At 43.9% G+C, this 11,970-nt stretch overlaps 1 protein-coding gene across 15 annotated transcripts in view; it reads left to right on the forward strand.

Moving 5' to 3' along the window:
• The window catches only part of SNX19 (sorting nexin 19), a 50,080-nt gene that overhangs the window by 2,775 nt on the left and 35,335 nt on the right, over nt 1–11,970 (forward strand). For 10 of the 15 annotated variants that reach the window (XR_003683662.2, XR_003683660.2, XR_003683661.2 and 7 more), the window contains exons 2-9: nt 874–1,012; nt 2,142–2,242; nt 2,351–2,470; nt 3,300–3,398; nt 4,701–4,831; nt 6,039–6,135; nt 6,619–6,799; nt 9,250–9,379. Coding sequence is in view for 11 of the 15 variants with exons in the window: in XM_028501354.2 (XP_028357155.1) it covers nt 874–1,012; nt 2,142–2,242; nt 2,351–2,470; nt 3,300–3,398; nt 4,701–4,831; nt 6,039–6,135; nt 6,619–6,799; nt 9,250–9,379 (998 nt within the window). In the remaining 4 variants the exon portion in view is untranslated. Of the gene's footprint in view, nt 1–873; nt 1,013–2,141; nt 2,243–2,350; nt 2,471–3,299; nt 3,399–4,700; nt 4,832–6,038; nt 6,136–6,618; nt 6,800–8,810; nt 8,908–9,249; nt 9,380–11,768; nt 11,963–11,970 lie in introns of those variants that run through there. The other 5 variants (XM_007128878.4, XM_024131200.3, XR_003683663.2 and 2 more) reach the window with 4 other exon arrangements.

Consider the following 11,970-nt stretch of genomic DNA (forward strand, 5'->3'; position numbering starts at 1 on the left):
CACTTGCCCACAGTATAATACCTTAACCAAACAATAACAGTAACCTACTCTTAATGAGAACAAGCACATACATTGTTCTTCCACAGAATTTATTATATCTTAACTACTCTGTCAAAAAGTCTCCCCCTGTAGGTACGAAGTTGCATCTTTCATGCTGTTCAGGGTGTTCGCTCTGGGGGAACTTTCAGCACCATTATCTTTTCCCAGATACCAGCTCTCCAAGCCTATGAAGACAGCAGACTCTGACCCCTTAAAACATCTCTAGTCTCCACATGACTTCTCAACATACAGATGATCTGTGTTTGGGAAGAAAAATTCAGCGTCACTCCCAAGAATGATAATTAATTTGCCCAAAGCAAAACAAAAACACATGTTCCTTTAATGCATTCCAGGCAAACAAATGATTTTTGTTCATCGGCTGTTTTGGATTATTTGTTCTTCCCCCAGCTAATATAGATAAACACTGCTTGCGTATAATGACAAGATGGTTATCCCCTTATAACATACAACCCCATAATTAGGGATGAAAGAGGCAGTGTCATTTTTATCAGTGTTGTACCTTCCTTTTTATCCTGTGTCTTTGGGATTTGAAAATAGTTATAAGTAAAGAGAGTGTTTGCAGGGAGACCTTTGAGATGGAAGAAGGACTGGAGGGCAGTAAAACTCATTTTTCACTTCCTAGGCCACGTCTGTTGGGAAATGCATCTCGTTCTGTAATTCTCTCAGTTTGAGTTATTCATTACAACTTAGAGCAACAGTCAGATCTGATAGGTTCGGGAGCAGAGTAGGAACATCTTGCTCCCTTTACTCCTGCTCTACTCTTACTGTGTGGCCAGTAAGCTGATGCAGTAAACAAATTTGTTCACCCGACAGTATGAGACGGCCCTTGACGGCGAGAACAGCAGTGGCCTGCAGCAGCAGGCCTACCACACTGTGAACCGCCGTTACCGTGAGTTCCTGAATCTGCAGACCCGTCTGGAGGAGAAATCCGATCTACGAAAGTTCATCAAAAGTCAGGAGTTACCCCAGCCCCAGAATGCCTGCTTGCTGTTCACATCGAGCCACCCTGATCTGAGAGGCTGGAGGCCTGTTAGTTTGTGGGGAGGGTGGAGGGGGAGAGTGCAGCCTCAGGAATCCTGTGCTCCCCCGGTTTGCTTTTGGGTATTTTGGGTTTTAGTGCTGGACAATGCAAATGACATTCTCTCCGAGGTGCTTCTTTGCCACCAAATGCTTTGTTCTGGGGCCCCATCTAGTTTAAGCTTAGGAAGGAAACTTCCACAGTCCACCTGTGCCTGTGAGGTAGTGTGAGGTGTTAAATTAACTTTTCCAAATTCATAGATCGATTGCTCTTAGATATTAAAATATTATCTAGAAATCCTTGCCAGCTTTCCTTTAACAGCAGGCTTTTTGGTGTGCTGTTTGGTACTCAGGCACAGGAACAATAAGAAAATATAAAATTTTACTCGAAAAATAAGCTAGTAAGCAGCTGCTTTGTTTTTTAAAAAAAATGCCAGCGATCACTCAAGTAAACATTTTAATAAGTTTTGGCATAAATTGTGGATTTCAGTTGCACATTTTCTTTCTTACTAACGATAATTGATACCGAAAATATATGCCCAGTTCTCTACTAAGCACTTTATACTTATTAGCTCATTTAGTTCTCATAACAGTCTATAAGATAGATACTATCATTATCTCCATTTTACAGAAAAGAAACAAAGAAAGATTAAGCAAGTTGCCTAAGGTCATTATTATAGTAGGGCTTGGAGCCAAAATTTAAACTTCCGGGCCCTTATTCATAACCACTATAGTGTTTGGCCTCTTATACCTTAATATTATCATTAATAATGAAAGTAGGTTGTCTGTATTATATCCCTGGGGTATATTTGGAACTCCTGAAGTAAAAAAAATCCCAAGGAGGGGAGGACCCAGGGGAGGGACTCTGAAGGGATGAGCCCCAGGCCTTGGGACCCAGCCCCTTCGCCGGCCTCGGGCCGCCGCTCAGCTCCAGCCCGCAGGTGAGGGAACACAAATCCCCGGGAGATGCATTCAACAGTTCTGTTTCCTTTACATACAGGATGCTTTTTATATGGAATGGCTGTTAGTGAATGTTAATGAATTAACTTTGTTTTTTTTTTAAGATGTGAAGGGTCCTAAGAAACTCTTTCCAGATCTTCCATTTGGAAACATGGATAGTGACAGAGTGGAAGCCCGCAAGAGCCTCTTGGAATCATTCCTGAAGGTCAGCACCCTCTGCTCTCGTTCTAGCCACCAGACAAACACCCAAGCCAAGGTGGAGAGAGCTGGGGACCAGAATTTCTCTTTGAAGTCCTTCTTGTGTCTCTTGCAGCAACTCTGTGCCATTCCTGAGATCGCTAACAGTGAGGAGATGCAGGAGTTCCTTGCTCTGAACACAGATGCTCGTATTGCCTTTGTCAAGAAACCTTTCATGGTCTCCAGAATAGACAAGGTACGAGCGGGGCCGCCGTGCTCAACCTTAGTTTCTCATCAGTGTGGAGGCGGGGGTGGGAGACGCAGCACCCAGCAGTAAGTGGAACACGCACTGGGATTTTCAAGACCTGTTGCCAATATTGGTTAGGTCGTCTACTTGCCGAACGACAGTGAGCAGCTAATGAGGATACAATCCCCCCACAGTCGGTGTGCACACGTCTCCCAGGGATGTCATGGCGCTGTGATTCCAGGGGACGGATGTAAGGGTGCTTCTGTATCTCCGCAGATAGGTGGGGCAGGAAGGTCTCTCCCGGAGACGAAGGACATTCCCAGGGTCGGTCACTCAGGAAGGAGCCCTAAGACAGGACACCGAGCTGGACTTAGGTTTGTGTAGTGATTCTCTGCTGGAGAACAGAGTGTGAGAGAACTGTACCTTCTTCAAGACGGTAACTCAGAACCTTTGGAGACAGTAGGAGAAGGACATTTGAGCACCACACTGGAGCCTGTGAGCAGAGGTTGCCAACTGATTTTAGCGCCTCCAGGGCAGAAAGCTGAGGTTTCTGCTTATCACAAAATGCATATGTTTTAAGAGGTTAGAAAACACTGACTTTTGTGGCAGAAGAGGCCTCTCCCTCTTCTCATCTAGACTTCAGGGGATAAAGTGATACAGTGGAACTTCATGTGGTGGGAGTTAGGAGACATTCACTGCTGTGAGGAAAAAACTGCAAATCAGAAAGGGATAAACGAGGAGGTAAAATCCCCAGAGTTCCCTGCAGGTGTGTTCATCCATGCTGACGTGTTCCTTCATTGATTTTTTCAACATCTGCCCCCTGCATGCCTACTTAAAGCCACGTACTGTACGCGTTGCTGATGATACAGGAGTGAACAAGACAGATATGGATCCTCACCACAGACTACCATCCTATGAGCCAAGAGAGCGAGTTGTTGTATTTTCTCAGCTACGTTATCCGCATTCATGTGGTTCTTTGTGTTCTTTCCCTGGGTTGCTGTCCCCCGTCTTTACTGTGGTCCTGCTTGACCATTTCAGCCTTGCCTCGGCTGTGCTGGCTGTGCTCGTGGAGGACTAACACAGCATAAGGTCAAGCAAGTGCTGCTCTGCTCTGAGCCAGCAGTGTGAATTAATGAGCCAGGGGCACCAAAGGAAAAGTAAACGTCTCCTTCCGTTTTGATATTTTAGGGTTTCATTTGTTTGTTCTTTTTTCTTTTTAGCAAATGTCTGTATGTCATTTTCCCATTCTGAGAAATAGAAATAATTCTTACTCTTCATTGAGGATTGTTTCATTTCGTCCTTATGAGTAGAGAAGTTTGTATCAATTCCATATTCCTTAACTTTAACCTGAGTGATTTTTGTTATTCTTTCTGTAGTTAAAGAAGAGAAATTGTTCGAATTAACTGAGAAACCAGACTTTTTACTCTGTATGAATTGCTCTGAGCATTTTTATATCACATATGTTTCTAGAGTGTATTTCTTGTTTTGATAATCTTTTTCACTCTTTCTTTTCTCCATATATTCGTATCTATATTCCTTCCACTTAGTCACATCTTGGTGAAAGTATTATCAGTTTGGAAACGAAAAATCATTCTTCTGTATGAGGACTTCCCTGGTGGGTCAGTGGTTAAGAATCCACCTGCCAATGCAGGGGACACAGGTTCGAGCCTTGGTCCGGGAAGATCCCACATGCCACAGAGCAACTAATCCCATGTGCCACAACTACTGAGCCTGCACTCTAGAGCCCGCAAGCCACAACTACCAAACCCTCATGCTGCAACTGCTGAAGCCTGCACGCCTAGAGCCTGTGCTCCGCGGCAAGAGAAGCCACCACAATGAAAAGCCCATGCACCACAACAAAGAGTAGCCCCTGCTCGCCGCAACTAGAGAAAGCCCACACGCAGCAACAAAAACCCAACGCAGCCAAAAAAAAAATCATTCTTCTGTATGAAAAGAAAAAAATTGAAAATGAAAAGTATTTCACCAGCCTGTAGAACTTCCAGATTATTATTTATCCCATTGTTTTGGCTTCTTTTCCCGTGACATTGTTTGTCTCAGCTCTGTGAGGAATAAGATTTTTATGGCCAGAGAGAAAAGGGGAGAGAGTTTCCACTAAGTCGTTAGCTAGTGTCTGTGTGGGTAGATAAGGCTCTGCTAGATAGGCCAGCCGTCTACTTGTCCTGGGTGCAGAAGGCACCTTGGTGGTTTCTGTCTGACCCTGCATCTCTGACCCCTGTAGGTGGTGGTGAGCGCTATCGTGGACACCTTGAAGACAGCATTTCCTCGCTCTGAGCCCCAGAGCCCCACAGAGGAGCTGAGTGAGGCCGAGACAGAAAGCAAGCCCCAGCCAGAAGGCAAGAAGGCTACCAAGTGAGAAACCATTCCCAGTTCTCAGGTTGATCCCCAGTTTTCAGCCAAAGCCCATTCCCACTCTTAGGCCCTAGAGGAGAGGAGATGGGTCATACCCACCAGTTCTTATACAAAGCCAGACCACAGACTGAGCCTGAGATCCTGCACAGGCACACTTGCTGAATGTTTGTCTTGCCATGAGAACCCAGGGCCCAAACTGACCAGGGAATTTTGATTAGAAGGAAAATTCTGGAGTATGGATATTCTCCTTTTTTATTCCCCTGGAAAATTGAGATGTTTCTTTCCCTTTAAGAATTAAGGCTTATGACTGATCTCTGTTTGTCATCGTTTCTGGAAATCTTGGCTTAGAAGTTGAGTGTACTAGCAGTAAACAGAAATGGGCTAGAATGGACACCTGCAGGGCCGATTTTAGTCACTGGCTATTGCTGCCACTGTCGCCTGCACTAGGGTCCCAGGTGCTCTCTGGCAGCACTCAGAGCCAGCATGTGGAGAGGAAGGGCACCACACTTCCCTCCCTGGACACTTCGTATCTATATCTGGGCCATTACGAAGGGAGAGAGAGAATGGGGGATGGGGGGTTGTAGAATGTGTGTGTGTGTCTGTCTGTCTGTCTGTCTTTGTGTTCATGTTTCATGGGCCGGCAATAACACTCACAATTCTTAGCCTTTTTTTTTTGCTGGGCCCATATTTGAAGGGTAACCATGGTGCCTGTGCTCATAAGAACCGTATTCCTTGAAACATTGAGGTTAGCACTTGTGGTTCTTTCCCTGGTTTTATTTGGAACACAAGGGGAATAGTGGATGTGCAAAAAGGTGTGAACAGCAAGGACAACCTTGTTGTTCTGTGCCGCTTGTCTGTTTAATCTTCAACAAATTTTTAATGAGTGTATAGTATGTGCTAGCCACTTTTCTAGCCTATGGGAATACAACCGTGGCAGACTGGTCCTTATTTTACATTAGCAAAAGTCCTTTCACAAATGCAGGGTAGGCATAGCTTAGTGCAAGTGTTGCACTGTATATTAAGAATTGCAAGAATATATATTGTTCGGGGGTTGTCAGGGCTAGGTCTCTCTGACCCTGAACCATAGTAAGCTCCTAAGAATTAGTATGGGTGTTCTTGTTTTGAGGTATTAATACCTGTCAGCCCTTTTGTATGGGGATCAAGACCATGAATTACATACTGTTTCTGCTCTTCGTTTCTGTACCAGGTCCAGACTGAGGTTCTCATCCAGTAAAATTGCTCCAGCACTGAATATAACTGAGGCACACGAGAAGATTCTCTATTGTCTCCGGGAAGGCAGTGTGGTAAGAAGTCCCTGGAGAATTCTTGGGCATAATAGCTGGGATGTTGAACCTGCAGTTATAGGCAGCTGAGACAGTCTCCAAAATCAGAAGGGACTTAGGTGCCTTCCTAAAGGACTTAAACCAACATCTGGGTCTCTGATTTTTATTCTAGGAGTATTTTCTCAGAGTGGTTTGGAATTCCTACTGGTTCTGGGTTGGCAGGATGGCTTCTCAAGAGTTGTGGGCTTGGAATAATGGATGAGAGAATGAGAAAGCCAGTTCCTGGAAGAAAACCCAAAGTTTTTGTGGCAAGTGAGACTACAGAGGCATTGTTTTCCTTGCAATTTAGGTTAAAAAAAAAAAAAAAAAACTTAGGTGGTCACAGAGTCAGTGGGTCCTCTACTCATGACACTTGCAGGGAAGGAACAGAGGAACCACAAGTGCTGCAGTTGGCCTGATGCTTTCTGCATTCTTCATGTGACATGCCACTGGCTCTTTCTTCAGGAGTCAGAGATCCTCTCCATGTCTGGGATGGAATCCTTTATTGAAAAGCAGACAAAGTTACTAGAAACGCAGCCAGCAGAGGCCCCAGGAAAAGATTCTGAACAAATCTCCAAGGAATGTGTGGATGACTGCGTGTCAGGTGCAGCCGTGCCAGGCCAAGACCTCAGCAGCAGTGATCCAGGTAAGTGACAGAGAAGGGAGCCAGGGTACAGTCCACCTGGGACCTGGGACCGTTGGGATTCGTTTGCTTCAGTTTCTCATCTGTTCAGCTAAGCAAGCCCGGTGTTAACCACTAACGTTTGAGGTACTCTGCTGGGATACAGAGAGGAATACGACACAGTCCCAGAGCTGAGTCGAGCAGAGGAGCGTGGCATATAAACAGGGAGTTCCAGCAAGATAAGATCCACGGTTATAATACCATCATTATTTATTTTGGGCATGCTTTGGCATATCTTTGGACGACTCCCTTTATTTAGAAATTTTCTTCTCGATGTCTGTGGTGCCACTTCCCTGGTTCTCTTTCTGCCCCTCTTGTGGCCCTGCCTCAGTCCCCTTTGCTGGCTTCTTGGCCTTCCAGAGCTTTATTTTTGGCTCTCTGTTCTTATTCTGCGCATTCCTGGGTGATCTCATCTGTTGGTTGTTTTCAACCCTAACACATATGCTGGTGATGCCTCAATACTGGAGGTGTATTTCCAACTGCCTACTGGAAATCTACACTTAGATGTACTATAGGGCAGCTGAAATACAGCATTCACAGAACGGAATTTATCTTTTCCCCTGGATCTGTTCCTTCTGGTTTACTTACTGCTGTGGCAAATGACACCACCAAGTTACCCAAGGTAGAGCAGAGAGGAAGAGGTGAGGACACCACTCTCACCTCGTAAGCATTTGAGGCAGGGCAGGTTTACTTCCCAGCAGTGCAGATGTTTTCTACAGAGGAAGAATTGGGAGCCGTGGATATTGGTCGGTGTGCAGAGCTAGAACTTTTTATAAGAAGAAAGTTTTTCAAATCCCCCAAAACAAAGGCTCCTGCTGAAAATAAAAGGTCACAAAATCTCGGGTTCAGAAAAGGAAAAAGGAATGATTTCACCATTGTTTCTCAGGTGCCCACAGTCACCTGACCTCTGCTCTACAGACCTCAGCTTAACTCTGTGAAAAATGGAGTTTACAACCCCATCTCTGTTCACAGAGCTTACATCTCACTGGTTAAGTAAATGAAGTGTTACGACAGCAAAATCATCAGAGAATTCTAAGAAATTATAAATAAGATGGGATGGGTAAAATAATATAATTCTAGCCAAAATCAAGTCTTTAAATTTTGAACATTATATATCTAAAGGGATAATTTATGCCTGAGCCCTTCTACCAGCCCTCAGAGACTCAACATGCTCACGTGGTAGATAATTTACCACTTTTATCAAGAGGACCTGGTGCCTTGTTTGCTTTCGCTTATTTTTTACTGCTATGACTAATTGTCACCACGTGATGGCAGCTCTGGGTAAATGCTAAACCTGAGAAAATGATAGAATTGAAGAGGGTGAATAAGGAATGCTATTTTCCAAGGAACTGAATATCCCATTTTGAGCAAATGACTAGAAAGCAGACACATCAGCTCCCATGCCCCCTTGAAATACAGTGCAGAAAAAAGAAAATATATACTGGATGGGATTAAGAAGAAAGTAAGGTTCGGTTCTAGCAGATTTATCCAAATTTGAAATCATTCATCTTCTAAAGAACCCTTAAGCAAGGAGTGCTGGGGCAAGCTGGTGCAGAGAATACCCATTGGTCCTAGGCTAATAAAATGATTGTTGGTGATTAATTATAACATTAATCACAGCTGTAACTGTGGTTATAGCTGAGATTTATTCAGGAACAGTGTGTATTTCTGGGGCAGTTTCCTGGGAAGCAAATCAGAAGTGACATGGGACCCCATGAACAGGGTTAGAGAACAGTGCTTGCATCCATAAAATACATCTATTTAAGAGAGTTCAGCTCAGCATGGGTGTGAGCGTATTTGTGGTCCTTCCAGTCTTTGAAACAGGAAAGAAATGAGTAATTGTCGTAGCATTTTACCAAAGGTGTAGTGTTTTTCCTACAACCACATATTATCTCAGAATCAAACTGAAGTCTCCTGGATCCGAACCCGTCAGCTCTGTGTAATGGAGATGCTTTCAAAGCAACTTTTTTTACAGAAAAGTGAATCCCAGATCTGCTGCTCACAACATTTCCTTGCTACTTTGTGGAGGCTAGTGGAATACAAGGATGGAAGGGAGTGGACCTTGCCAGTTCCCGTTAGTCACCAGTTGTGAGCACTTCCTTGGAACAAAAGGTATTCAGCTTCCTGGGGGAAGTACAAAAGAAACAAGCTAGGGAGGCAAAATAATTACATGCAAAATCTTTTTAAAGATAAACAATACTTACTAAGTGACTAAGGAACATAAAAGAATTGTAAAGAAATACAGAGCCTATTGCTGAATTTTGTAGAAATGAAGTAAACATCTCTTGACTTGAATACAGATAGATTACAAAAATTTAAGATGACGGAAAGATGGAGAAGACCCAGTGCTCTGAAATGTGTTACTCAAGTGTGGGTCTCTTCTGAGTTACTCTTGATGCCTTTTCATTCCCCAGGAACAGAGACAGAGTTGGCTGACACAGCCCTGGATCTGCTTCTCTTGCTACTGATGGAACAGTGGAGATGGCTATGTACGGAGAACGTGCAGAAAGTTATTCACCTCATCTTTGGGACCCTGATTCAGAGGTAGGACTGCTTCACATTAGAGTCTCAGGTTGGACAGGGGTTGGATGTGATGCCTAATTCTCCACTAGAAAGGGAAAATATAGAGTCCAGGAAACCTGTGGCCATAAGAGAAGATAAAATCTCTGTTCTAGGGGTACAGGGATGAAGAGTGCCTGGAGAGTATCACCTTGTTGTCTAAAGTGTGAATGGCTCTGCTTCTGTAAGACTTCTGGCATCATCCACTGAATGACAGGCACCACCTGTGATCTCAGATACTTCAGCTGAACTCTTCCTCCTCTAGGATCAATTATCCACCCAGTTTTACCCCCAGGCCCTATACCTTTCACCTTGTTACAGTGGATGTGTCTCTTAACTAACAGTGTACAGTCACTGTGACGATAAGCAGCGAGAAAGACAAGGAGAAAACTGGTCAGAAAACTGGTCAGAAAATAATCTTTATTTTCTCCAGGAGGGGTGTACATATTCACTACTGAAGAAGCACTTACTGACACAGGATGGTAAGGAATAGAAGGATACTTAGATTTAAAACTTGGATTTTATAATTCAGGCTTTGTGATCCCAACACCACTTGAATCTCCTGAAAGATTTGTACATAGATGGAGTTTTTAGCTACTGACTTCCTAACCATGAAACTGATGCAAGCTTTGCTGAACTGAAGAAGGCCAGAGACAGTCTCTGAACCAGACACATAATAGTGCTTGAGCTTTGGCCACTCTTGCATGAGACATCCTGGCAGATCCCAGAGTAAGAAGAAGCCAAATCCTGAACTCTTCCGTTAGCATGCGGCTCATGCTAATAGGCCACTCCAAAAATAAAAATAAAAACTTAAGAATTATGTATCTGTTCTGCAACAAGTAGGAAATCCATTAACAACAAGCAATTAAATTGCCCCTTCCACACTTAAAGTTACATAGGATCAGGGAGTCTTAATAAGGTTTCATCGTTAGGAAACTAAGTGAAAGAAGAGGATGCACGTTTATATTTGCTGAGTGTTTATCAATTCCAGCACCTGACCTCTGTTGACATATATTTTCTTACAGCAAGCAAGTGAGGTAGGTAGCCCCATTGCACAGAATAAGAAAGTAGAGCTTGTCAAGGTCGGCCAACATACCCAAGGCCATAGTTAATGACATAGTGGAATTTGAAACTGGATGTGCACAGCTCCAAAGCCAATGTGCTTCTTCCTGTGTATCGCAGCCTGAAGACCAGTCTCCTTGTGAAGCCCACGTATAAAATGCGGACTGGTCTCTGTGCCTCGCTTTCACCCTTGTCCCTCCTCCATACTCAGCTCTGCCTCAAGGCTGCTTTTTCTGAAAAGCAAATATGAACATATATCCTGCACTTAATATCCATCAGGGTGCTCTGTTGCCTACAAGAGTGATTTGCCCAACTTGCTTTCCAGAGTTCTAGGGTTCCACAGAGGCGCTTCAGAAGCCAACTTGGAAGCCGGGGGAAAACCAAGTGGACCATTTTGATCAGTTTAATAGACTGAGGGTCTAGATAAGGCTTTGTTTGAAAAAGGGCTCCACTGTGTTTAAAATATATATTCATTTATTATAGTAAAATTCCAACTCCTTTCTTACGTGATCTGGTCCCAGCCTTATTTCCAGTTCTCCCCATGCACACCATCCACCGTGGCCTCAATACTCTGTGGATGCTCTTCCTTCAGGCCTCTCTTCATCCTCTTGTCTCTGCCTCATTGTCTTCTTTACTCGTTCTTTTCCTGCTCTCTCCCTGTGTCCTAAACTTCCCCTCTTCTTGTCTGCTTGGCCTACTGCTAAATATTTTTCAAAAATCAACATTCAACGTCATTTATTCTGTGAAACTTTTTATGGCATCCTCTCCCATTTCTCCCTGGATCTAAGGAGTCTTCTTCTCTAATCTCAAAGTTTTGATAATAATACTTAACACGGTATATTAGAGAAGTGGTCTACTTCCCCAAAACTAGTGATTCACCCAGCGTATCAGTTTTCCCCCACAGTATTTGGCGATATCTGGAAATATTTTTGGTTGTCACTACTGGGAAGGGAGGCAGGATGTGGCTAGAGGCCAGGGATGCTGCTAAACCTCCTGCACACAGGAGAGCACCCTCTCCGCCCCAAACAACAACGAATTATCCTACCCCTAATAGGATGTATCTACACCCTCAGTAGTGCAGAGGTTGAGAAACCTTGCCCTAGACCAGTGGTTCTTTAAGGGCCAGAACTGGCTTATGTCCCCAGCAGCTTCCACAGGGCCTGGGACATAGAAGATGCTCATTAAATATTGGACAAAAGAATAAACATTTCCCTTCTCAATACCTTTATACTGGAAAGTAGAGTCTTCGTATGTTTTGTTCAGTCACGTGTGAATGTTGCTGATTGAGGCTTCATTTCTCTTCCTTTGTTAGGCTTACCTTTGCTCACCTTCCCCCAAAATGGGAACATCCTAAACGAGCTAGTGTGTCGTCATTGACGCCCCACCTCCTGAAGTCATTTCCATGATAAATTGGTTTCAGAGCACAAGAAATTATTCAGTAGTAACAGAAAAGTACAGATGAATCTGGAGAAATTCAAAAAGGATTGAGATTCATATATAAAAAAGGTAGGAAG

Source organism: Physeter macrocephalus, chromosome 16 (genome assembly GCF_002837175.3).
Source record: "Physeter macrocephalus isolate SW-GA chromosome 16, ASM283717v5, whole genome shotgun sequence".
Classification (NCBI taxonomy): Eukaryota; Metazoa; Chordata; class Mammalia; order Artiodactyla; family Physeteridae; genus Physeter; species Physeter macrocephalus.